Source organism: Pecten maximus, chromosome 5 (assembly GCF_902652985.1).
Source record: "Pecten maximus chromosome 5, xPecMax1.1, whole genome shotgun sequence".
Lineage (NCBI taxonomy): Eukaryota > Metazoa > Mollusca > Bivalvia > Pectinida > Pectinidae > Pecten > Pecten maximus.
The window spans coordinates 13,945,048-13,972,313 of NC_047019.1; the positions used below are offsets into that span (position 1 = coordinate 13,945,048).

Consider the following 27,266-nt stretch of genomic DNA (forward strand, 5'->3'; position numbering starts at 1 on the left):
GTCAAAACTCAGTTTCTATCCGTGTAAAGTTCCGAAGCTTTCCGAGTGTCTGCCATTTCGTGACGTCATAACATGGCTGCCACCATCAAACAAAGTGAGATCTGCGGAGCATGTAAGTTTCTTTTTGAATTATCGAGAAAAATCATTTGCATGTTTTGTATATAGTTACCGTTACTAGTTACAAAGATTCATTATATCATCTCCAAATGAGTTTTACGGTTATAACTTGGACACGAATTACATTATTTCTATCGAATTTCTTTCCTCGAAAAGCGTTATTTTTTTTACTTTCGTTTGCATCCATTTTCCCATCGTGTACTGGAAAAAAGTCAACACAGGTTTACTTGACCGAAATGACTGGATTAGAAATAAGTATAACGATTCTTTCATTTAATATTCAAAATGGACGAGTGTTGGATGATTTGAGATTTTTCCATGTTTGGCATGACAACTTCGGCGTTTCTACGTTATTATCTACGATAAAATCCGAGGATACCGTGTGGTCGTGCTCGGGCATGCATGCCGGAGGCTCGGGTGTAGGTCCTAACATATAACACACATGTACTGACTGTTCATGTCCAGATTAGCCTGACAGTATACATAGTCAGCTCACTGTAGAGCTAAGAACATAAATTACACTGAAAATTTAAACTAGTCGGATCAGCTCGGAGTAAAAATTTATTTCAGAATATTGATAAAATGCCAAGTAGTGTTACTGAACATCACTTCAGATGTGGTATAAAATCAGTAATACCATCTAATACCTTAACATCAGGACTCTACTATGTGTAAGGTAACTTTGTCATGCAACTGCCTGAACTGAGTCATTTGTATAATGAATTAGTCTACTGTTGTTTACACTTATACAAAATAGTTTGTCAGAGCTCAGGAAGTATTAATTTAGGTAATCAAGCGTGTAGTAAAATAATGAATATGGAGTGAAATCACTAATCTTATTGAAGTTGCAACTTTTCTATTAAAATCACTGGGGCCTGACACATTCCTTTGACCCAGAATTATTTTTTTTGCATTTTGGGTCATAAGAATGTGTCAAGTCTATGTTTTTAAAATCTAAAATTAACAAATTCCTGCTTTTTAAGTCAGTACATAGCTGTACCATATAATTTCTTAGTTTTTAAAAACGTAATTTTTAACATAAAACAGACAAGACTATTATTATCTTTGTTGGAAGAAGAAGATATTTCAAAATGGTTTTTTTTTTTCATTATATAGCAGAATGTACTATATCCTTTGATATCACTGTGCACTAATGTACATATACTGTATTTGTATAGAGGAATTAAAAGACTTTATGGTGGCAATATATATTTCTTTCCAATTAGGGGTTTTCTCCAATTGATAAAAATTATTTAGATGTATCATAATGCTTTTTGATAAATGTAACTCACTATTCAAATATTGTCACTTAAATCTTTCTGTAATGGAAGGATTCCAATATCAGATCATTCTATGTAATGCATTATCTAGATCACATTTGCAAAATGAAAACTACTGAGACTTGTTCTGGGTGAGTTGAACTGAAAGTGATCATGATTATTATATAGTCTGTTTTTTAATTACCAATTCCTTGCATGTGAATTGTCTTGTGTAAACATTTAGTAATCATTCTTCTTCAAAGATTATTGGCTATATATAGATATTATACTTTTAATTTGTCTTTTGATATGATTTCTTTGTGAGAAATTATCAGTTTACATTGTAACAAGGAAAATAAGATAATCATCATGACCACATTCTGGTGGTCATTGGTCAAATTTACCTTATAGTGAATTGTCAATTTGACCAATTCTGTACATGGTCCATTTTTACAAATCAACATCATTTATTTCGAGACCACTCAGCAAACTTTGTGTATAGATTTAAATCATATGGTATCATTCATTACATGGAGTTCTACACCAGATCATATGCTTTGGTGGTCATGATAAAGGTTAAAGGCCAGGGTCAAAGGTCACATTTGACCCCTTTTGAGTGGGACACAATACCAAATCAATGTCATGCCTTGCATAAAAACCCCTCAACAGATCAGGTGAAACTCATATTTAGGTATTTAAGTTTCATAACACCAGGTTCCTTGCTTAGGAATGGAGCATTCATGTCTTCCATTTTGATCAATAACATGATACACATCTGGAAGTAGTTACCCAGCATCTCATCAGTAAGATGTAACAAACCTGAAACTTAAAATGTTAAAACATTTGTCTTCTGACATTCATGTGGGATGGTTTCTCCAGTTATCTATTCCTGCTGGGAATCATCACGATTTATTGTTTTCTTAATATACAACCTAAATCCTATTCTAGGCTAGCAATGTACGCAGCAGATATATCTAATCTGAAATATAAGACTTCCCCCTCAAAGACTGTAGACTATACAAACCTTAAAATGTTGGTAAAACAAAAAATAACATGTACAATATAAGTCGAAACAACCCCCAATTAAACCTGATATTAATTATACTATTTGGATTCATAAATCAACATTAATTGGAATGATCTCCTGATTAATGAAAGTTATATTTATATTATGGTGAATAAGCTAACTATACTTATTGGTATTATGTAGTAAATGAATTAAGGAATCCAGACAGACTCCTCCTCACTGTAAACAACAGTCTTCGATGAAGTCATCTGTTTATACAGTAATTAGTACAGCACATGCATACAATACTGATTGACTCGCCCTGTATCTCCCTAGCCCCCATCTGTGATGTTACTATATCCCTCCTGTCGCTTCTCCTCCCCAATATACATCTCTTTATTTAATAACATGACTTTTGTTAAGTACCCATGCATCCTCGGCATGGAAGTAAATATATCACACATGGGATGGTTGGGCTAAACGTGTGTTCTCTATGAACCTTTGCCACATTGATGAACTGTTGGTGTAGATGAACGAAGGAATTCCATGTTTTATTTGTTACATAGGTACAAGATCAAGGCATTGTAACTCTCTCCATGTCACTGTTATATTTCTTCGAAGAGTTCACAGAATTCTAAAAATTTGGTAGCGTTTTGAGTTTACCAGTAATTCAACAAGGAATGTAACATATAGTTACTTGACTTTCTGAGGAAGTTTCAAATGTTCTGTAGGTAAAAATCATCAAGTTAACCATGATGCCAAATGTAGCTAGACACAATTTCCTATACTTAGGATATGCTAAAATATCTGTATAGTGAGATTTGTAGCTATCATTAATTACATACAGCTACAGGTGTACTGCTGTGCATAAGAATTTTACAATTTCAAGAGACGGATATCAACTTCATTTTCATGCTCATCAAGGAAAAGTGAAGTTCCATACATTCCACACAAACAGAAGACGTAACCCTGGGAATGACTGTCGGATAGACAATGTGGATTCGGTACTAATCTACACCGACTTTGTGCCTGTTTTTCTGTGTTTATGCTGCGTAGTTTGATTAACATCACATAAGTGTGCCAGGGTCTTGTAAATACATAGGTAGAGCTGGACCCCATTGCTATAGCAAGAGACTAGTACTTCTGGTGTGATGCACGTGTCCTAAGGTACTCGGCACGGTTGCCTAGGTACTGTCGAAAGCAATGACTGGCATGGACAAAAATGGGAAATGCTGCCACTGTGATCTGGAACAGTTGTGGAGAAGTAGGTGTACTGCTTTGCATATTTATACCTGGTTATGTTACGATGATAATATATTTTTGCTTGTTCAGAGTTTACACATCTGCGGATTAGAATGGATGTCTAGATAACAAGAGATTATTTGAGTATGGAAGAAATTACATTGTACATGCATGGTAGCTGGAATTAACAATAGACTTCGGTCTTGTATATATGATGTCAATTCAATGCCATCATGAATTATTTTTGAGTAATTTAGAAAACATAATTCAGGTCTTGTCATATTTCTGAACTTAATTTAGAATACTCAAATATATTTACATTTACACTGCAGCCCCACTATATAACTTTACCAAGCTCACTGTACTTGGAAGGTATGAGTCCATAACTTCCAAATCTTTATTATGACGTCATTATTATAGTGACGTCATAATTGTAACGTCGGCGATAACGAAAGATTGCTGTTGAAAAGGCTGTTCCGTCTTTGACGATAATTATTTGTTTATTCATTATCACAGTAAAATTCCTGGATATAGTCTTTCAAATTCGTTGTCAAATGTAAATATAAGCATTGAACTGCTTTCATTTGGAAGTTATGGGCTGATGAATGCCCATAACTTCCAAATGAAAGTAGTTCAATGCTTAAATAAAGATTTAAAGATGATGAAAAAGATTTATTTTATTAAAAGAAAGAAAAAAATTTGCATAATGCTTGGAATTCAGGGGTTAGGTCTGTATACAACTATAACTTCCCTAGCCTTCAATTTTTCCTGAAATATTCTAATGGTTCTGATATGTTCATGTGTATATCAAGAAAATGTTATTCTTTGCCTTACAATTATAGATATAAGGTGTTTTCATAAGTGAATCAAAATTGATGTACAAGACACTACATGTACATGTAGCTAAAAAAGTAAACTACCTATTGGACGAGCTTCAAGAAATGACGTTAGTGTATATTAATCATCACAGATGCAGCATCTTTATAACTAACCTGTACATGAATAACAATATAGAAAGAGGGAACAATCCCACATTGAGGCGCCATAGGTTTTTGGATTTGGATTAGGAAAGAAAATGTGAGTTATTTCAATAATAAGCATTCTATTCCATCAGAAATGTTGATTGGTTTACTTTAAAAATATAGATATTTTGCAATGGAATAATACTTTTATAGATCAACTACACTTGAACTGTTGGTCTGAATTTTGATAATGAATGAATTCTTGAATTAATTTATATTTTTGATGATCCCGGAGAAATCTTTGTGGTTCCCATGTCGTGACCACTACATACATTGCCTTGCATTCCCATATGCACGCTTGTACACATATTACAAAAATGGTCTATACATTGGCATTGTACAGAATTGTACACCTGGCATCAGCCATCATTCGAGAACTCTTGGGAATAGTATAATATACATGAGGGAAGAGAGGATTTGTAAACAGTCTATTGAGCAGCCATTCATTATAGATCATGTTAGGGCCTGTACATGTGTATACCCAGGGGTCTACTGGTGTTACCCAACCCTGTGTGTAATTACATCATCAGTAAGGTAAACCTTACAATGAGCATCTGGTCTCCTTCAACACTGTAAAGGAGCCATGAAATTCTTCCTTGCTGTTAATTGGTCATGAATTGAGTTACACACATGTACAGTGGCTAGTTTTTGAAGTTTAAACCACTTCAAAAGTTTAAATTTTTTTTGTTAATTTTTTTCTACATCTTTTCAACTTATGATTAAATAAAAAAAACTCATTACATATGTTGTAAACAAAATTGTAATTAAAAACAAACAAAAAAGTATTCTTAAATTCTAAATTCTGAAAGGATTTTTCCATAATTATACAAACAAGTACTTTAATTTATATAAGACAGTAGTATTTTTTTTAATGTATTTCTTTAACCAAATTAGTGGCCATGTAAACAATTTACCCAAATCTATATATATAACCGGGTACCACTGTCTATGAAAGTAATGAATATAAATTTATCTTATAGTTAAGTTATTAATAATTTTATACAAGTCTACAATATGTGTTGCTGTTTGACTGGTGATGTATGATATTGGTTGGTGTATGGTATATGTTGTAGGTGCTGTTTGTCAGCTCCCCGCTGGGGTTTCTAGTTATAGTTCTGGATAGCCCAGTATATATATAAAATATGTGAATAGCTACAGAGGCTGGTTCTGTCAGCACCCCACTGACAGTGATGAAAGTGCAGATAACAATACACTAGGTCCTCAATCTCCTGCAAAAATGTTAGCATGCATACCCCTCTAGGGCCTCATATATTCCCAGCCGTCTTCTTCAAACTACAAACATATCTTTATATCTTAAACATATGATTTACCCATGTGCATACCTAATTATAAAATTGGTTAACCATTGATATTTAATTGAAAGATTAATGAAAAAGGACTTAAGATTTCTCAAGAAAGAAGCATATGTTTATTCTGAGCACTTGTCATGCAAATCCTGCATGAGCCCCCGTCGTACAATCGGTGTATGCTCTTGGATGTAGTATGTTTAGAGGGATATGGGGGAGGGATCATTGAAGTGATGCCTGTGTGACATAGCATCGATGGCCCTAAATTCTCGATTAAGGACAATTTTACAATGTTTCAATGATTGCGTCAGAGGCTGCAGGAAGGACCAGGTGAAACAACAGGACCTGGCAAGTTTCAAGGTTTGTCCACCGTAGCATTTGATGTGTGTCTGCAGAGATGCACACATCCTGAGTGAGGATATATGGGGTACAAGTTGGTTGGCCCTTATGTGTCAGTTTTTTGCTTCTCACTTTCTGCCACTTCCAGTGGCTAACCACATGTATAATTAGTCCCAGGACTTTCTTATCTCTATGATATGGAATTACATTGTGTATTATTAGGTGGTGACTGTATGTAGCAATATATGTACTGAAACAAAGTATATCATCAAATTTATACTCATGATATGTGTATAAGAACTATATTGTAAATAATGGTTTTCAGATTTCTAAATTAGTCTATTGTGTCAAAGATTTCTTCCATATTAATGGACAAAATTTCAGAACTCCAGAAGAAATTCAAATTAAAGATGAAAATATGAAAACACAAATATACCAGGTACAAAGGTACTAGTTCATAAAGCTGATGCAATTGTAAATATGATCAAGATGGTGTTTTTGTCAAGGAGATGATGGTCTGAGACTTGTGAACTCATTATAATGAAGCCTTTTATTAGTATAAATAATGTATTTCTGAAAGAGTAAACTGCTCAGGAGCCACCTGTGCATAATATATAAATATGTAACTTCTATTTAAGTACATACAATTATACTTTGAGGGGCATAATGTAAAAATTATCTTTGATATTGAATTTGAAGAAAGTACAGTATTTAAACAATTGTTACATGGATACATACATGTTATTATACTTTGAGGGTTATGATGTAAAAATTATAGTTTATATTGAATTTGAAGAAAGTACAGTATTAAAATATTCGTTACATGGATTTATACATACATGTACTATATACATGAGGAACATAACTCATTAACTGTTTTTGTACTGTGTAGCACTTTATAATACATTTTTGGTAAGCATTTGACAAGTATGTACATTTCAAGTTAAATTGATTTATATGCAAAGCTGTAAAAACTCCTGTTATCTCGATTTTTGTTTCATTTATCTCGATTAATTAAAGACTTTTGTGAGTTTTGGGTACATTGAAGGTTTTGACATAACTAGAATAATTCGGTGAGAATCATGTGGTTTGAAGTGGGAAGCAAGTTTATTTCTCCCTGGAATCTGACAGACATGTTGTTCATTTCAATCGGCTGATTAATGATACTGAAGCTGATGATAAAACTGGGGCCTACATTTTGGTGTTTTGCCAAGGATGTTCGTAGGTGGTAAACTCACATAAACAGTTTGCCAAGGAATACCTTGTGTTTTATATCAACGTATAGCCTTCTGATCATTTCTTTTTGACATTGAAATTTGAAATTGATAGCTGGTGAATCAAAGTTATTGCTTTCTAAGAGACATTGATAACCGAGACATCTTTATTGTCTTGACAGTTTGCCATTGTGTATAAAGCAAAGCTTATTAACCAAGATACAGAGATGTTGTGATATCATACCAATGCTATTGGGGGGAAATCCTAGTACAAACAATAGTTCTGATTATTTTTATTATCTATTTAAAATTGACCTAACTTTGGTAAGTATTTAACTTGGATTTAAATCCAATGAAATTTATACCAGTACCAGTAGTTTTTTACCATGAATGAGTACAAAGAAAAAATACAATTTTCGCGATGCCCTAGTACAATGTATTACCACAGCAAGGTATATATGTATCATAATGATTGGTAGAAGTTTTGAAGGGTTTGATCGAGGATCAGTTCCCTAGCCAGCTGTTATTTATAATAAATAAGTTCACAAAACGTTTGTTTTCCAATTATCAAAACTAAACAAGTATTGACCAAAAAATCCTTTTTTTAAGCATGTCAGTCATCAGGGCTTTTGGGGGCCATTAATGGGCCCCATTCCCAATTGGAGTTATTTCATTTGGAGGCCAAATTACCAAAATTTGCAGTTTACTCCTGAAAAAATCTTTACCCCATTCACCAATTTTTTCTTCCCAAAATGAGACAAAAAGGCCCAATCCCAAGCCAGTGACAAAAAGCTCTGAAGGTTATTTTACCAAAAAATATTTTAGAGCTGCACATTACTATAATCTTTTCTATCAGTATGAGAAGTACTTATATATATATAAATAGCAAAGTTTTTGTATTTTCAGACTAGTGAACCAGGTGAAGAAGCAGCTGTTGAAGGTGCCACTCCGACAGCAACCAGCTCCGAACAAGTTCAGACAAATCAGCCAACCGGATCAAATTCAAAGGCAGAAGGAAGTTCAGTCGACTCACCGAAGTGTTTTGTTCACAAAGAACCAGTACACCACAACGTTGATACGATTTCGGAAATTTCCAGTGAAGAATTGACAGAGTTTGGTGAATTGCTTCAGGTCCCAGAACAAGTTGAGGAAGACACACAAGAAGTTATACAAACAGTGTCCACTTTAGACTGCCTTGAGACCTTACCCACTGTATGTGAAAGTCACAGGGAAGCTGTCCCAACAGTAACTGAACCAGAAGTCCAATATTCTGTCGCCTCCGAGGAGGAACATACGGAAACTGTCTCTCAAGAGGAGGCTGTAGAGGAAACACTTACCTCAACTGAAGCAAAAGTTCAAGAGTCGTCAGAACAACCCAGTCTGCCCTCCAAAATGGAAGCAGTTGGTAAGTCAGAGCGATGCTTGATGGCACGGAGCATTAACCAGCTGAAGCTTTTATATCACCATTTATCATGAGCTTATGAATGCATACATAGACCCAGGCCATGTCATTGTTTCTTGTGTGTTACCTTCAGTAATGACATCTTATTACCCATTTTGATGTTACAATTCTGACAATTGACACATTACTATGGGATTTTACATTAAAGATAAAATATATGAATTTGAAGCCTTGAATTTGATATGGTACAGCTACAGCTTCCATCATCCTTATCTGTCAACATTTATTATATATAGCTATATATCTACTTATCCTGAATGACAGATTGGATTCTGATAAAATTTATTCTGGAGCATTTGTGTATGAAGAGACTTATGAATGTTGTATAAACTGGGTGAGCTTGTTACCCAGGGGCAGAGGGACAGGGCTTTATTAATATTGTACACAATCATGTTAATTGTTAAAAATTACCAGGTGAACAATATACAGGCCCTCTAGGCCTCTAGTTCATAAATATGCATATGATAGATATTAATCCTGTCTTCATAAGTTCCTGTATAGACTACAGTTCATATAATAGTGGCTCATCATTTTCGTATATATGATAAATATGCTTGAAATTGATCACCACTCACCATAACATGTGATATTGTCCTCCATGATATATTTATACTGCACAAGCTCAAGATGTACATCAAAGTTGTATATATTATTGATCACAAACATTATAATTGATTGTTTTGCATTTAGTATAAGGCTTTGTTTAAATGGAAGACAATTTTATCATCAATAATTCTTCATGCAGAATGATGAACATATAATTACAATTTACAGTGAAACCTGACTTTAATTTAACAACCACTGACTTAAGCGACATCATGCATATGTAACATTGACAATAGCTAAGGAAGGTGACATGCTCTACTGTCATTACCAACACAACTTTTCCAACACATTGTTATATCTGACACATTGACTCTGTCCGGTAGTGTCCGAAAATTTAGGTTTCACTGTACTATTAATGCTTATAAATTTGCTTTTGTCAAATATATTTAGTATGTTGTATATTATTGCAGGCTGAAATTAACCTTCAAGCCCATTTACATATATAACAGGTAGTTATTTTGTGTATCTTTATGACTTAACTGATAACTGTCAAAAAACAGTAATTTCTGAAGTTTTTGCCAATGCCTAGCTAATCATTGCCTTCTTGACTATAAAGTGTTCATTCTAAGATATCACTATTCCATTTCTGTGCGGACCCCCACTAGGTGGTTATGGGAAATTCATGTGACGTTGATAGGCCTGGGATCTCTGGCTGTAAATGAAAGCTAACAATGTTTATGTGAGGACATCTTTGTGTTGGAAGAATTTTGTAGCGATTATGAACAAATGCAACTTTATTATTATAACAACAGGTTGATATTGAATAAATCAATGTTAACACCTGTGTATATATGTATAATATACAGTACTCTTTAATCAATGGGTTTATTACCAATCCAAAATTGACTTCTTCATTTTGAACAAATGTACTTAAAGCTAAACAGAATTATTTGACTACTCGTATCTAAAATCAAAATAACAAAAAATTCAATTACATAGTTTTGGAAGCAAATTGCAAAAATTTGCACTGGCAAAAATATCTGGTAACCAGTTATATTCGGACAGTATATCTCTACTCTGGTATGTATATATACCTCCTCACACGTGCACCTTTACATGAAGTTTGGCTCAAAATGATGTCATATCCAGTAGTGTCATACAGTAGTGGGTATTCTAGTATAGCATGTAGTCTTCAAGGGAGGTAATTCATTTGAATGGAATCAAAGAGATTGGAAATAACAACAGTTCTTCTGGTTTTGCAATTTTCAGCTTTAGGCAGGCATTCTTCAACATCACATTCTTGGTTTTGTCTCTAAAACAATTTTGTTTGATTTCGATTGAGATAACCTCCCATCATGTACACAGGTAACATTGTCCATGATACTTTCAAGTTTGTATACACTGCTAGAATATGTATGGTACATGTGTCTGGAAAAAACATCACTACTGGATTGACCAAAATGACTGGCTTTGACCTATATCCTGTTCTTGATTCCTGAACCAGTTATCTCTATATGCACAGCAGACATATCTGTGGATGTCCAGCTTTCTTATAAGCTTTAGCCAGCATCTATCGCAGCCTTGGGGATATATTTTCACCTGCCTTTGAGCTTTAGGCCAGTGCCTTGAAAGCTTCGATTCATATATATACAGTATAATAACCAAAAGCTCTGCCTGCATGCACAGATCATGTTAATTAGTTAATTATGCAAATTAAGATATTTTTCTCCGCCTCTGTGTAATTTGATTCATGTAGATTTAATGTAAACATATATATACTCATTGCTGATGATGGGTATTTTGTAGAATAAAATGCAAACTTCAAATGTAGTCTTTGGAAATTTGGATACATTTTGGTACTGTGATGTTATACACTGTTTCAACTTCTTCCATCACAGACTGCATGTTTAGGTCATCAATCCCTAATTATCATTTTGAAGCATAGAAATTGAAAAATAACCCCAGTTGTAGGTGGAAACCATGCATTAGTTAAAACATGTCTTAATTATCTAATGTAAATTCAATTGTTTCTACTATATATTTTCCACTTCTCTAAGTTGTGAAAAGAACAGACCATTGAATCAATTTCAAACATTAACTAAAATTGTCAAGTTTTAGAATTTTGATTGTTAAATAGTATAGTTGTACTTTTTGTTGATATTAACAAAATGAATGTACATTGTATTATTAAAACTGATAATTTTATCCTTGTATCAGTAATTATGATACATAATGTAACTGTATCTTTGCCAGCAGTAGATTACTTAAATTGAAAGATAATGAAGTACATTGTAATTCCGTTCTGTGCATGCAGCATGAGTAATGGTTTACAGTCTTAAACAAGCGATCAAGATCTGTGACGACAAGTTCATTTTTCTTTCTTCAGAAAATAAATCTTCGGGAGTTCAACTTCCTTCTGACCGCGATGATCTATCTCTCATGGGTGAAGGTCAAGACATTGAGGATGCTTTCAACTTTGACCCCTCCAACTTTGACCCCTCTTCCATATCCTCTCTTGTAGAACAATTACAGGCCCCAACTGAAGATCAAAGGGAGGTAAGTCCCGATGAGGTGGATTTCCAGAACACGAACGGCTCACTGCATGCCAGCCTGGAATCTGATGCTCTGGCAGCAGCCCTCGCAGAAAGCTTGAATGGTGTTGACCTGGAACCTGTTGAGGAAAAACCTAAAGATGCGGATTCCAAGACAGACGATTCAAAGGCTAAAAAAGACAAAACAAAAGAAGAGAAAAAGAGCAAAAAGAAAGAAGACAAAACCATTGGTATGTACATGTTATATATTGTATATGATTGGCAGTTGAATCCAAACTTTAGAAATTAAACATTTTCCCTTTTTTTTTTTTTTTCGCGAAAATCATAGGTGAGTTCACAGGGGCTTGGCACGATTTTCCAAATGATAGTCTATATATATATGTATATAGTATCAAGGGTAGTAACTACAAAGAGGGGGAAGACGAACGTATTTTTAAAAAAAATAATTTGTCGTATTCTGCGGGTCAAAAATCTTAGTGTCACATACATTACCTTAAAGAGAAATGTTTTATCTTTCCAATGAGTGTTCGATGGACAAAATTGGCCAAGTATTATCCAAGTTATGACCTGACGAATTCGGAAATAGATGCTGAAATGGCTAGGTCGGAATCTCCCTGTCCGGTTGAATAGTCGCCTCGCCTCTAATGGGTACCTCAATAACCATTCAGAAATCGAAAAATCGACGCTTGCAGCGGTATACAGTAACCATAACTATGTCAATATAGGATGTCGGTTGGTTATGTTATCCGTCATGTGCCGTAGCCAATTCCATATTACATCACCGAGCTTACCATCTTCAAAAAGAACGGCCATCTTTCCCTTCATTCTGAACGCTTCTTGGCTGTACGACCACTGGCTAACTTCTAACATTATCGTAAACAAAGTCACGAAAGGTTAGGGAAAGATGGCCGTTCTTTTTGAAGACGGTAAGCTCGGTGATGTAATATGGAATTGGCTACGGCACATGACGGATAACATAACCAACCGACATCCTATGTATGTGACACTAAGATTTTTGACCCGCAGAATACGACAAATTATTTTTTTTTTAAATACGTTCGTCTTCCCCCTCTTTGTAGTTACTACCCTTGATACTATATACATATATATATATAGACTATCATTTGGAAAATCGTGCCAAGCCCCTGTGGGTGAGTTGCTAATTTTATGGCATCGTAAATTTTATTTTATCCAGAAATTAAAGAGTACATCATTTCTGCCAGAATGTTTGTGCTTATGAGAACTTATTTAACTCCTATTAAACTATTTGTAGATAGGAAATATAAAGTTGATCATTTTTGTTTCTGCAGCTTTCTTGATTATTAAAATTATTCTATTTCACAAATTAAGCGAATATTTTGTTGTTTTATTTGTCATGAGTGTGTAGGACACTGAACAATTCAGTCCTTTGTATTGCCTCCTGTGTCTAATAAATACGTAAATGATTTGTATTGTTAAACTTTGTCTTTGTAATTACATTTCATTTGATATACAGACCACATCCTGAGAGCGTTGAGCAGCCTCCACACCACCGAGGAGAAACTAGCCGCCCTGTGTAAGAAGTATGCTGACCTGCATGAGGAACACAGAGTCCTACAGACCAGCAATAAACAGAACACCCGAAAACTGTCTGTGGTGAGTAAAACTACCTGCAAACTGTCTGTGGTGGGTAAAAATACCCGCAAACTGTCTGTGGTGAGTAAAACTACCCGCAAACTGTCTGTGGTGAGTAAAACTACCCGCAAACTGCCTGTGGTGAGTAAAAATACCCGCAAACTGTCTGTGGTGAGTAAACATACCCACAAACTGTCTGTGGTGGGTAAAATACCCACAAACTGTCCGTGGTGAGTAAAACTACCCGCAAACTGTCTGTGGTGAGTAAAACTACTCACAAACTGTCTGTGGTGAGTAAAACTACCCGCAAAATGTCTGTGGTGAGTAAAAATACCCACAAACTGTCTGTGGTGGGTAAAATACCCACAAACTGTCCGTGCTGAGTAAACTACCCGCAAACTGTCTGTGGTGAGTAAAAATACTCAAAAACTGTCTGGTGAGTAAAAATACTCACAAAATGTCTGGTGAGTAAAATACTCACAAACTATCTGTGGTGAGTAAAAATACCCGCAAACTGTCTGTGGTGGGTAAAATACTCGCAAACTGTCTGTGGTGAGTAAAATACCCACAAACTGTCTGTGGTGAGTAAAAATACCCACAAACTGTCTGGTGAGTAAAAATACCCACAAACTGTCTGTGGTGGGTAAAATACCCACAAACTGTCTGTGGTGAGTAAAAATACCCACAAACTGTCTGTGGTGAGTAAAAATACCCACAAACTGTCTGTCATGAATAAAAATACCCACCAACTGTCTGTGGTGGGTAAAATACCCACAAACTGTCTGTGGTGGGTAAAATACTCACAAACTGTCTGTGGTGAGTAAAAATACCCACAAACTGTCTGTGGTGAGTAAAATACTCACAAACTGTCTGTGGTGGGTAAAACTACTTCTGAGTACTGGACATCCACAAACTTTGTGTGGTGAGAACTGAACATCCACAAACTTTGTGTGGTGAGTACCCAACATCCACAAACTTTTGTGTGGTGAGTACCCAACATCCACAAATTTTGTGTTGTGAGTACTGAACATCTACAAACTTTTATGTGGTGAGTACTGGACATCTACAAACTTTGTGTGGTGAGTACTGAACATCTACAAACTTTGTGTGGTGAGTACCCAACATCCACAAACTTTGTGTTGTGAGTACTGAACATCTACAAACTTTTATGTGGTGAGTACTGGACATTCACAAACTTTGTGTGGTGAGTACCCAACATCCACAAATTTTGTGTGGTGAGTACTGGACATCTGTAAACTTTGTGTGGTGAGTACTGAACATTCACAAACTTTGTGTTGTGAGTACTGAACATCCACAAACTTTGTGTGGTGAGTACTGAACATCTACAAACTGTGTGTGGTGAGTACCAAACATCCACAAACTTTGTGTGGTGAGTACCAAACATCCACAAATTTTGTGTGGTGAGTACTGAACATCAATAAACTTTGTTTGGTGAGTACTGGACATTCACAAACTTTGTGTGGTGAGTACCCAACAACTGCAAACTTTGTGTGGTGAGTACTGAACATCAACAAACTTTGTGTGGTGAGTACTGGACATCTACAAACATTGTGTGGTGAGTACTGAACATCTACAAACATTGTGTGGTGAGTACTGAACATACACAAACTTTGTGTGGTGAGTACAGAACATCTACAAACATTGTGTGGTGAGTACTGAACATTCACAAACTTTGTGTGGTTAGTTCTGAACATCCACAAACTTTGTGTGGTGAGCGCTGGACATCCACAAAATTTGGTAAGAGAAGAACAACCACAAACTTTTTTTCATGAAAACCACAAAATTGCCTCTAGGATTTGATTCTCCAAACTAGAATTAAAATCTAGGATTTGAAGGGATTATCGTGTAGTTTACATTTATTGTGACTATTCAGATGTTCGCTAAAATTCATGGGTCAACTGGAAGCCCAGTTTCTTATATGACATTATCATTAACTGTTTAGGTGAGCCGTGAGAAGGACCAGCTACAGTCAGAACACACCAAGGCTGTGATGGCTAAGAGTAAGCTAGAGAGTTTGTGTCGCGAGCTTCAGAAACACAACCAGGTCATACGGGTACGTAGAACATAGTCTCAATTTCTCTTATAATTCAAAACTATAAAGGCTCAATGATAGAATAGTTATTTCTTATTACATCTTCTGTGATCAATCCTTATTGGAAAATTTATTTACAAAAAGCAGCTATTTTATATAATTTAGTGACTTTGTATACCGAGAAAGTCATCTTTAAGTGAAACGATATCAACAATGTTCCAAATATGTTCACCTTGGAAGAAGGTCTGTCAAATTGACGTGCATGCTAAGATTCTAAAATACAGCTGTTTACAGCAAATATATGTGGTAGATTTATTCCCACTATGCGGATGCCTATTAAAAATAAACAGAATCACTTCTATAGCCCTGTATTAATGTGAAGTATCATTACAACAAATAAAATCCATTATTGTATAATTTTGCTGACCAATGTCAAGAAGACAATGCATAAATTTCAGATTTAATATTTTACTTACAGCAAGAAAGTTTACAACGAGCGAGGGAAGAAGATGAAAAAAGGAAAGAAATCTCCAATAAGTTCCAGGTACTATACTTCAGGTTTTTTCGTATATTTACCACATAATTTTAAATTAAGTTAATTCATTCATTAATTATCAGTGTTAAGGCAAATTATGAAGAATAAAGAGATTGGAAGCAAAAAATATGTACATGTATATATGAAAACCTCTGTTCTTATCTTGGATGAGTTGATGGTCTGATTCCTACCCAGGGAGGCTGGTGTTCGTCATGGAAACTAAGAACGCAGACCATCCTATGCTTTTGTAGTTGTGTCCACGGACAGAGTCACTTTCTATGCTGTTGTACTTGTGTCCACAGACAGAGTCACTTTCTCTGTTGTAGTTGTGTCCACAGACCGAGTCACTTTCTGTACTGTTGTAGTTGTGTCCACAGACAGAGTCACTTTCTGTACTGTTGTACTTGTGTCCACAGACAGAGTCACTTTCTCTGTTGTAGTTATGTCCACAGACAGAGTCACTTTCTCTGTTGTAGTTGTGTCCACGGACCGAGTCACTTTCTATGCTGTTGTAGTTGTGTCCACGGACCGAGTCACTTTCTCTGTTGTAGTTGTGTCCACGGACCGAGTCACTTTCTCTGTTGTAGTTGTGTCCACGGACCGAGTCACTTTCTATGCTGTTGTAGTTGTGTACACAGACAGAGCCACTTTCTATGCTGTTGTAGTTGTGTACACAGGCCGAGTCACTTTCTATGCTGTTGTAGTTGTGTACACGGACAGAGTCACTTTCTCTGTTGTAGTTGTGTACACAGGCCGAGTCATTTTCTATGCTGTTGTAGTTGTGTCCACGGACCGAGTCACTTTCTCTGTTGTAGTTGTGTCCACAGACAGAGTCATTTTCTGTGCTGTTGTAGTTATGTCCACAGACAGAGTCATTTTCTGTGCTGTTGTAGTTATGTCCATGGACCGAGTCACTTTCTATGCTGTTGCAGTTGTGTTCATGGACAGAGTTACTGTCTTTGCTGTTGTAGTTTTGTCCACGGACAAAGTCACTTTCTGTGCTGTTGTAGTTGTGTCCTTGGACAGAGTCACTTTCTGTGAGGTAGCTAACAGCTTCAAAATGACCCTGGCTGATCACAACATGATAAATCCATCAAAGGAATGAAATTTTGAATTTATTGATTTTTTCGATACAGTGTATTAATATTGACTTACAGGTATGATATAAGAATGTTTAAATTGTTTGACTGACAGAATAATGTAGGAATGTTTTACTACAGACCACCATCACAGAGATTCAGCAACAGATGACCGACCACCATGAACGGAACCAAAAGCTACGTGAGGAGAACCAAGAACTGGCTGGCAAACTTAAAAAGTTCATTGAACAATATGAGTTACGAGAAAAGGTATATACTTTGTTTATCACAGACTGAGCAAATGACAAATTGATCTTATGATTAAACAAGTAGTGTGAAATTTTTAAGTGAATAAAGAAACCATATACAGTGGAACTTCGTTAACTCGAACTTGGATAACTCGAATACCCCGCTTAACTCGAAGTACCTCGCTGGTCCCGGCCGAATTCTCTCTTTATCTTAGTAAAAAAAACTCGGAAAATTCGAATTCGGATAACTCGAAAAACTCGGATAATACGAAGTAAAAATTTGGTCCCAACAATAAAAATCCTACTTGAAATGTTCGAATAACTCGAAGTATAATTTTCGTCGATCGGTGGCAACGCTTTTTTAAGAGCTAAATTCCGTTTGTAATACTGAACATATCGGCACTACTAATCTACATGCTATTATAAGTGTTTCATAAATTCATAAAAGAATTTGTCGGTTGAATCTTATAACAACAAGTCTTGGTGATAAAAAGTACTGCTTTACTTACATCAGGTAATTTCCCAAGGCGGTCGCCGATATCAGTACACACGATAGTCAACAACTCATCTACCCGTTCGCTCAAGCGGAACTAATCTCTGACACACCGGTAGATCTACCCGGCTGATGTTTTTACAGGTGTAGAAATGACACAGTCACCGGCGCCTATTAAATCTTTAAACTGCTGAAACAATAGCGTAATTACTGCCGAGGTGTTCAGAGTACAACTGTAACGGTCAGTGCTGTCTATTAAATCGGATAAAACGCCAACTCAGTTACAGTAACATTTTATACGCACATGCGCAGCCGAACTTCTGGTGCTAATACATGTATGGAAATGGCGTGGTTATCAATAAAAAGTAAGTAGGCCGATCAAACAGTATTTTATATATGTCCAATAAAAGGTAATGGTTCTGTTACGTTTTGTATGCAATCTGTGTTAAACTTAAACGGTTATTTGTTTTGACATTAATAACTTATTTTGTCGAATTCCGTTTTATCGTTTACCTTTTGCAAACATGACTTGCACATCAGATCGTTATTGAAGTGACTAAGTGAAAGAAACTTTATCGTGACTGTATATCGGCAAAACTACACCAAATTACAAGTGACATAACGAAACATTGCATATATATTTACATGTATTGACCAGTCTTCACACTAAACTGATGAGCGACAGAGCGAAGTTATAATGATTATATAATGTTGACAAATATTGACCAAACTTTTCACCAGTTTTTTCGTGGTCCCGTCGACTTCGAGTTAACAAAGTTCCACTGTATGTGTGTATCAGAATCAGAATGTTTCAATATGTTGTAATGATGTCTCATCTACTGTAGCAAGTGGAAAAGGTGATGCAGCACCGGGAGCTGGAACAGAAATTAGCAGACGCCAAGCTTGCCCAGTCAAATGCTATTCTCAAAGAGGAACAAGAGAGGAACAAGAAAGAGAAAGAAATGGTGTGTAACTAGTTAGTTTAGTTCTACATTCTATCCTGTGTCTTCTTGTAGACTGTAATAAATACATGTAAATGTATGTTCAATCTTAATAGCATTTTATGATTTTTAGCTCAACTGGTCCAAAGGACCAAGATAAGCTTATGCCATACCATGGTGTCCATCATCCATCTGTCATTTTGGTCCGTCTATCAACCAAACTTCAACAATTACTTCAAGCATTTTTTTCTTAACCAATGATAGAAATTTAGCTAAATTTTACTGGAACCATCCCTAGGTGATGGGATTTCAATACTGACACTGAACGGGCTGAGGGGCAGGGAAATTGTGACACATGAACTAGAAATAATTCTAGAATATACTAAATCAGTGATCTATTTTTTTCAGTTGGTGATACAGGCCACAGAGGGACAGAAGAAAGCCACTTTATTGGAAGCACAAGTAAGTCAAAGTTGATGTATATTCTGACAACTATCTTGGTGAATAACAAAGGAGGGGTGGGGTGCCAATTTGGGTCATTCTGTGGTCCCTCAGGCCTCAGTGGTAAACATCATGTAGGCCTATTGCAGGAAGGTATTATTAGATCATTTGGTATGCTATTCAAACTATGTTTGTGGGGGAGGAATTGTAAGTTGAGAGCTGTAAGATGAGGAAATTATATAAATAATCCATATTGGACTGAAAATTACAGTTTTTGCAGTTTCAGCAAATTTTTTGGTTATAAATATTGTCAAAAAAAAAAAACCAACTGAAAAAGTATGTCACAGCAACCTAGTTGTACACCTGGTCTATTTCAAGTTTGATGTGTTCAGAGTTTCACATATTCTCTCTTCACCAATAAAATAAAGCTTTCTTTCTTTTCTCTCTAGCTTGCCATGTACAAGGAGCGTTATGAAGAGTTCCAAACCACCATCAACAAAAGTAACGAAATGTTCCAGAAGTTCAAAACTGAAATGGACAAAGTAAGGAATGCTGTTCATACTTTATTATTACTTAATTTTTAGCCCACCATCATCAGATGGTAGGGTGTTGAAATAGGCCTGTGTCCGTGGTCTGTTTTCTGTCCATCTGCCAGCTGTCCACCCTTAAAAAATTCTCATTATCGTTATTTCTTTAGATGTACTGTATGGACCTTTCTCGAATTATATGTGTTGGCCATCTTGGATTTTGACAATGAAAATTTGTTATTGCTGTTGAGAAGTACTGGATATACTATATCTCTGTCAAATTTTACATGTAGGTTCCCCTTGGTTGTACCCATTCATTTTTGAGTCTTCTCGGAAAAACAAACTGGTTGACAGGCATTCATCATGGATTTTGACAATTGAAGTTTGTTTTGGCCATTTCTTGAGAAGTGCTTGGATATTTTTGAAACTTGATGTTTCAGGTTTCCCTCGGTCCTTAGTTATGCCCCTTCAATTTTGAGTCAAATCAGAAAAAAACAAGATGATTGACAGGTGGTCATCATGGATTTTGACAATTGAAGTTTGTTATCGCTAATTTTTGAGAAGTACTGTGAAAATAATTCTCAGACTATGTATTGATGTCCCCCTTGGTCCTTAGTTGTGCCCACTCAGTATGTAGTCTGATTGAGTGAAATAGCCAACAGTTGAAATTTGTTAACAATATTTCTCAGAAATTTCTTTAGATCTTTTTAAGATTTAATATGTAGGTTACCATTATGAAATGACCATGAAGAAGAATTCAGGGAAAGTGGAGAAAAAAATCAATCTTTCATAGAACCAAAACAGGTCATTCAATGGTGGTTGCCAACATCACGGATCTGTTTTTATTGGTTTCTTGTTTTGCACAGAATAGATTGGTTAGTTTGTAGCTATGGTTATTTGAGTTCATTCATATTTACCAAATTGATTATAACATTGCTTTGACAGGGGAGGCTACTCTTAAAGTATTCATTAAAAAAATTAGCTGTAGATAATGTGGGAGTTACTTCCCTTTAATCATGAAGTTTCATTCTAAAGTTTTTTTTATCTTTACTTTCCTCAGATGACAAAGAGAATAAAAAAACTGGAGAAAGATGGTGCACAGTGGAAACAGAAGTGGGAAAACTCAAACAAGGCATTAATAGAAATGGCAGAGGAGGTAATTATTCTGGCCTGCTATTCAATTTCATGAAAACTGCAAGTCAATTCCTACATTTCAAAATATTCAATAAAAAGTTCCCAATAAAAAATTCTAAGATTACAGATTTGTCTGGATTTAATGATATTTTTCTTTTTTTTCTTATTTATGCGAAGGTGTGTTGATTTAATTTTGAATTGTTTACAGAAAACACTATATGACAGAGAAAAACCTCTCCTTATGGGCAAGATAAAGAAACTTGAATCACTGTGTCGTGCCATGCAAGCTGAACGTTTGGGAAGGAAAGTTTTAGAAGCCTCTTCACTTGGTAAGCCATTCAGCCTTCAAACAATTTTTTTTTCACCTGACATATGCCGGCCAAGATGAAAAACAATGAAAAATTATTAGTGAAACTGTTTCAGGAAAAAAGTGTTTGTCTAAAAATTGACATTTCATCAAAGGTTGTTTCATTGCATTTCAAATATATATTTGTTGCAAACAAAAATTTGTTGAGCAATAGGTTATTTTGACAGAATAGCCCTCAACATTGGAAACTATGAAAATAATTATTATATTTCGCATCTCAAGGTATCACTACAGGTAGTGTCGGCTATTAAGAAAATTGTAAGGAAGTCTCAAAAGTTAAAAAGTTAAAAAAGACAACATAGATGTCCATTGGATCATACAATACATGTACATAGTATATATGTATCGGTGGAAACAGAAACCCATGTTAGGCATGAGACTGGATTTACATATTGTATATTAAAATGTTGTAGATATAAATGTTTTGTATATTAAAATGTTGTAGATATAAATATTTCAATAATATTTACTGTTTTAATTACAGATCCTTCCAAATTTGAAGAAACTTTGGCAGCGAGTCAGGGGGTCGAGAAACAGATTCAAACACAACTCCATTCCGCCGCCCTAAAACAGGCAACAGAGTCCCCACCCAAGGACAGCAGGGAAGGGGAGAAGGACAGTCCAGACTCACCGACAAACCACTCACCGGACTGTGACCAGGAAGAATCCTCGTCAGCCAGTCAATCGGGCGATACAGAATCATCATCTGAGGAACAGACTGATCTTAGCCAATCAAAACAACCAGTCGAGTCAGAATCAACCAATGAGGAGCAAGAAAAACAGGAGAGTTCGGAAGACCAGCAGCCAACGGCAACATAGCCCAGATTTACGACAACAAAAAAACTTATTTATATTTAAAGCTTTTCTTCCATTGTCACAACAGCTGTTAGCAATGTAAAAATGACTTTGCAATTTTCAATTAAGAGCCTTTTCGTTTCAATTTTTATGAAGAAAAAATATAATACACTAAAAAATGTGATCAAAAATAAAATGTTTCTCAGAAACAAAATGTTACACAGTTCTGATGTCAGCATTTGTGGGATTTGTTTGTTTAGATCATTTTATGCTTGAACAAATAAAATGGTTTTTGTCCAAATATTCTCTTGAGCTTTTCTTCATTAAATTAATCCTGTCGTTATACCATTGGATAAAGTGTGAAAAGACAAACAAAAAATTCCTCTAAAATTTGAACATATCTGATGTATGTAAACAAGAGGCCCATGGGCCTTAATGGGTCGTAAGCACGTTACTCTCTCCTATATATTTATAATGTAATTCTAAACAGTTCCTATATAAATAATAGTAAAGTTTAGACCCTCCCAATAATTCTAACCAATTTTAAATCATTTTCAACTGAAATGAAACAATTCATGCTAAAAAATGTGACTTTCCTATAAACCATTGTAAAGTTTAGCCCCTTTAGTTTAGGGGGAACTGTGAAACCTAGGGGCCATGAAATTTACAACTTTGACAAAGCACCTTAAGACCCTTTCAGCAATAAAGAGTATTTGATTCTACCAGCATCAATATATATGTATGCTTCTTGACCTAATAAAGAGAAATTGAACTTAAGGCATTGACTTTCGATATCTAAATTTCCTGACCGAGAGCTTTACAAGAAGCAACACACAAGTTTAGGTTATGCAGTTATATTACCTGCTCAAAAGTAATTTGACGCTTGTTTCCTAAAGAAAAGGAAATGTTTTAAAAGAGTTCAGAAAACCTGTTAAAATCTGCTGTATAATTCTCAGTATATATGTATTATCTATACACGATTTTAAAATAACAGGTATAACCTTCACATTTACACTAGAATTTATTTTAAGAACATACGTAAATATACTTTTTTTCTGCCTGTTATTGAGCACTGTGTTGAATAAGTTCCAATGCCAACCTGTCGCCTTGAAAATTTCCACATAAAGACTATTGTGAAATTCAACACTGTTTACGACCTTAGGAATTTGTTTTGACACTTGATGAGATTAAAGGACAGTCTGCAGTAGTCTATACTCCTACAATACAGATAAGCTATCAAGATAAAAATTATCAAGAAGTCCTTCTCTAATATAAAGTTGTGTAACATCACACTTTTTTTTTTACGCCCTATGAAAGACAGGACGTATTATGTTATGTTGGCTGGCGGGCGGGCGGGTGTGTGAGTGGGCACATATGGTGTCCTAACCATAACTCCAATACTACTCGACCCAGGCTCTCCATACATGACACAAATATACATCTTGATGAGCCGGAGTGTTGCATTTCAAAATCATGCCCCTTACCCCCGTATTTGCGGAGTTATTCCCCTTTGATGATTTTACTTGTCCGGACCATAACTCCAATACTACCCGACCCAGGCTCTCCATACTTGACACAAATATACATCTTGATGAGCCGGAGTGTCGCATACCAAAATCATGCCCCTTACCCCCGTATTTGCGGAGTTATTCCCCTTTGATTATTTTACTTGTCCGGACCATAACTCCAATACTACCCGACCCAGGCTCTCCATACTTGACACAAATATTCATCTTGATGAGCCGGAGTGTCGCATACCAAAATCATGCCCCTTACCCCCTTATTTGTGGAGTTATTCCCTTTGATGATTTTACTTCGGGCACATATGTTGTTGAGCTCTCCATTATATAAACTTCAATACTACCCGACCAAGGCTCTGTACATTCTGTATATAAACATGTGAACTAATTTTTGTGTTGTTGTGTCTAAACCAAGGTTTCCCATATTTGCAACATATACACATCTCATCATTTAAGTTGCCCTTTGGTTTCAACTACACACCATTATGTGTATCAATATCTCCTTCCAACTTTCCAATAATGATACTTCATTTTAAAGCATTACAACCTGTGAAACTACCTGCGGCGGGCATATGTTGTGGCCCTCCAACGGGCCCTTGTTCTGAATATGAAGACAATATTGTTACCTGCCAGCCATCTTGAATTCAAGGTCAAACTTTTTCATCAATTTTATTAAAAACTGCTGGATAGATCCTTATCTTTTGCTCACTAGTTTGTCGGTCTTAGTTGTGCATTATTACTTGATGCATGGGACAGGTCAAATTTGATATTTTACTTGTGTTGGTGGGATTTATATCATTCGGTTCATGGTGTAAGGTCAAGGTCAAACAGTTTTAAAAAATGCAGCAATATTGTAGGATTTTACTAAAATATTATTTTACTTCAGATGATACCTCAAAGGTCAAGCACTTCGATCTACATATATTGTAATGATAAGATTATGTCCAGTTATGTGGTTGGGATTGATGCCTAGTAGTAGCCTGTGTTTCCTCTGACCCTGACACCAGACTTTGACAATCTGACCGATAGATGTCTGGTGACACCTAGTAGCCTGTGTTTCCTCTGACCCTGACACCAGACTTTGACAATCTGACCGATAGATGTCTGGTGACACCTAGTAGCATGCTGTATTGTATAGTAAAATATCAATTCATTAAGTTATATTGACATTTCATTGCGGCAAACATTGCTGACAATAATTAGAATCAATATCGTAAGGACTGACCACAAATGTCCCAACAAAATCAAAAGACCTCATTTCTGTGCTTTATTTATATTTATTTTTTATTCAATTATTTATATGAAAGCAAATGGCAGGTGTCACTATGCTAATGGGATGACTTGTTGCATTTTTCAAATCTAATTTTTTTTCTGAAACTCTAGATATAAGGAATACGCAATAGCAAATATGGAATTTACAGATAATTTAACAGGTGGTCTAGAAGCAAATATGCTCATTAGAAGACTGACTACAGCTATTGCTATTAATAACGAATTGTGGAAAAGTACAATGAACGTAGTTGTGTAGGATTTGGTATCCTTGTTTTATAACTGGTGTGGTCTCTCAAATACCTGTCCAAAGTGGTTCGGGATAGGAAGTGATCGTTTCACCCAATACACCGACTCAGTCCAATGATCTCTGACCTTACCATGTCACTTCTCCAACAGACGTTAAGCTGAAGATGGGTTGCTTTCTGTTTGTTAGCTTGAGCGTATGCCATACCATGGCGTCCAGCGTCCATCATCCATCCACCCGGCCATCAACAATTGACTTCAAACAAAATTTGACTGGAAGAATCTAGTTTTAAGGGATATTCTCCTCGGAACCGTTGGGTTCATTGGACAGTCGTGAACCTTTGAATTCACCAAACGGAAATATAGGGAGTATGTTTGTTGTTTGTTTTGTTTGCAGGATTTATCGTTCCATTATGCGGTATTAGAGACGTGTATCTCTGGCGGTATGAAAGAAAGGCGATACTTTCCAAACTTTTCAAATTCACCTCTTCATCGAACTAGAAATCACAAGTTAAGCATCATGCACATTATCCGTGCGATAAAATTGTGCAATAGCAATTGTAAGTTAGTCTTATGAAGTATAAAACAATTTTGTTTTGCCGTGACAATTTTGTTTTGCCATGAGGAACAAGTGTTATAATTGTGAAGAATCGAACAAAAGGGCTGTGTAATATTGAATTTATTAAACTCGTTTAATAATTTCATTGAAGCTCGCCAAATATAAAATCAATCAACACATTCCAATATGCACGAGCACTGGTAATAAAATTGTTCAATATACATAATATATATTGCAATCAGCCAAAAGAGATTTAAATTATGACCGGTACATGTGGGTAGTACGTTTCATCACCATGCCGGGAAATCAATGTCGGTTAACGGGGTTCTCAAAATGACCTGTCTGCGTTGTGCCATGTCAATACTCGGCATCGTGCAATGAAATTGATTCTTTGAAATAGACATGCCTGACATTTAGGAGGTGTAATCTACTCTCCGTTTAGAATGAATTTACATGCATGACACAATTGTGTCTGCGGCGATTGTCATATACGAAATAAATATCTGCAAATACTGCCTCGTAATGTCAAATCCCCTGAAAAAAATATGCATTCTCCATGATGTACGGAAGTTCGACAGGAGATTGCAATGTCGTGACGCATAGATCATTCGATAATTCTGCGCTTTTCTGAATATGTCCAGTTAGTTCGGTCGCTGATCCGAATTGATTACAAAAGACATGTCAATTTAAAGAATAATCACAATCGTCCTATGCCTTCGGAAAATTGCTTTTATTTGATATATAGGCAAGATATTGTTTATCACACATTTAAAAATTATTTTGAAATTTCGTAAGATAATGAGCAGAAGAAAACATAAAATAGCTATTTCTTGTAAATTGCAGTACAGCTTCAAGAATTCACGCTCGAAGACAGCAAACATGCATGTGTCGATGTCGGCTAATTGCTTTAGAGGTACATGCATACATGTATATTCGCTAGAAGCAGGAAGACAAAACCGCACTAATTAAATCTTCGAAAATATAATGACAAGAAAGACGTGTCTCGCGAACCGGAAGATGAACTGCTTTGACAGGAAGCCGGAGCACGTGCAGTACCAGCATATATGACCCGATACGGTGTGCTTAGAAGGATTGTACCGACAAACAGGTGACGAGCACTTTTAAAGAAGTATCTAGTAACGAGATATACAATATACCCGGAATCGTGAGTATCCAGCCTTCTAGGAATTCAGTAATAATGATAGAGCCAGAAGGGCGTAAATCCAGACGGGAAGTCAGGAAAATCTAAACGAGTCTCGATAATTGTGTAACACAAAGCAAGAGAATGAGGCATTCATCCAATAATTTAAACAATACAATATTGTCAATTATTTATTTTTATTCATTTTTTATAGATTGGAAAATTAAAGAAAAAAATG

The 27,266-nt window shown here is 35.7% G+C and overlaps 1 protein-coding gene across 6 annotated transcripts; it reads left to right on the top strand.

Annotated features, from left to right (window-relative positions):
• The first annotated feature begins 2 nt into the window (after nucleotides 1-2).
• Nucleotides 3-22,596, top strand: LOC117327236 (alpha-taxilin-like). Of its 6 annotated transcripts, XM_033884132.1 has the most exons (14): nucleotides 8-112; nucleotides 8,413-8,911; nucleotides 9,985-10,023; nucleotides 11,901-12,296; nucleotides 13,562-13,701; nucleotides 15,644-15,754; nucleotides 16,212-16,277; nucleotides 17,489-17,617; nucleotides 18,934-19,053; nucleotides 19,438-19,491; nucleotides 19,920-20,012; nucleotides 21,058-21,153; nucleotides 21,340-21,460; nucleotides 21,983-22,596. In XM_033884132.1, exons 4-14 carry the CDS (start codon nucleotides 11,954-11,956, stop codon nucleotides 22,315-22,317), a joined length of 1,608 nt encoding a protein of 535 aa, XP_033740023.1. In that variant the 5' UTR covers nucleotides 8-112; nucleotides 8,413-8,911; nucleotides 9,985-10,023; nucleotides 11,901-11,953; the 3' UTR covers nucleotides 22,318-22,596. The 6 variants fall into 6 exon arrangements, with proteins under 6 accessions (XP_033740022.1, XP_033740024.1, XP_033740023.1 ...); XM_033884131.1 differs by lacking the exon at nucleotides 9,985-10,023 and having other exon boundaries at nucleotides 3-112; XM_033884133.1 differs by lacking the exon at nucleotides 9,985-10,023 and having other exon boundaries at nucleotides 3-112; nucleotides 12,036-12,296.
• Nucleotides 22,597-27,266: the final 4,670 nt, after the last annotated feature.

Coding starts and splice junctions, on each gene's coding strand:
- LOC117327236 (XM_033884127.1), top strand. CDS start 6,209: ATGGCCCTAAATTCTCGATTAAGGACAATTTTACAATGTTTCAATGAT. Junction 12,297..13,561: donor GAAAGAAGACAAAACCATTG/GTATGTACATGT, acceptor TTTGATATACAG/ACCACATCCTGAGAGCGTTG. Junction 21,154..21,339: donor TAATAGAAATGGCAGAGGAG/GTAATTATTCTG, acceptor AATTGTTTACAG/AAAACACTATATGACAGAGA.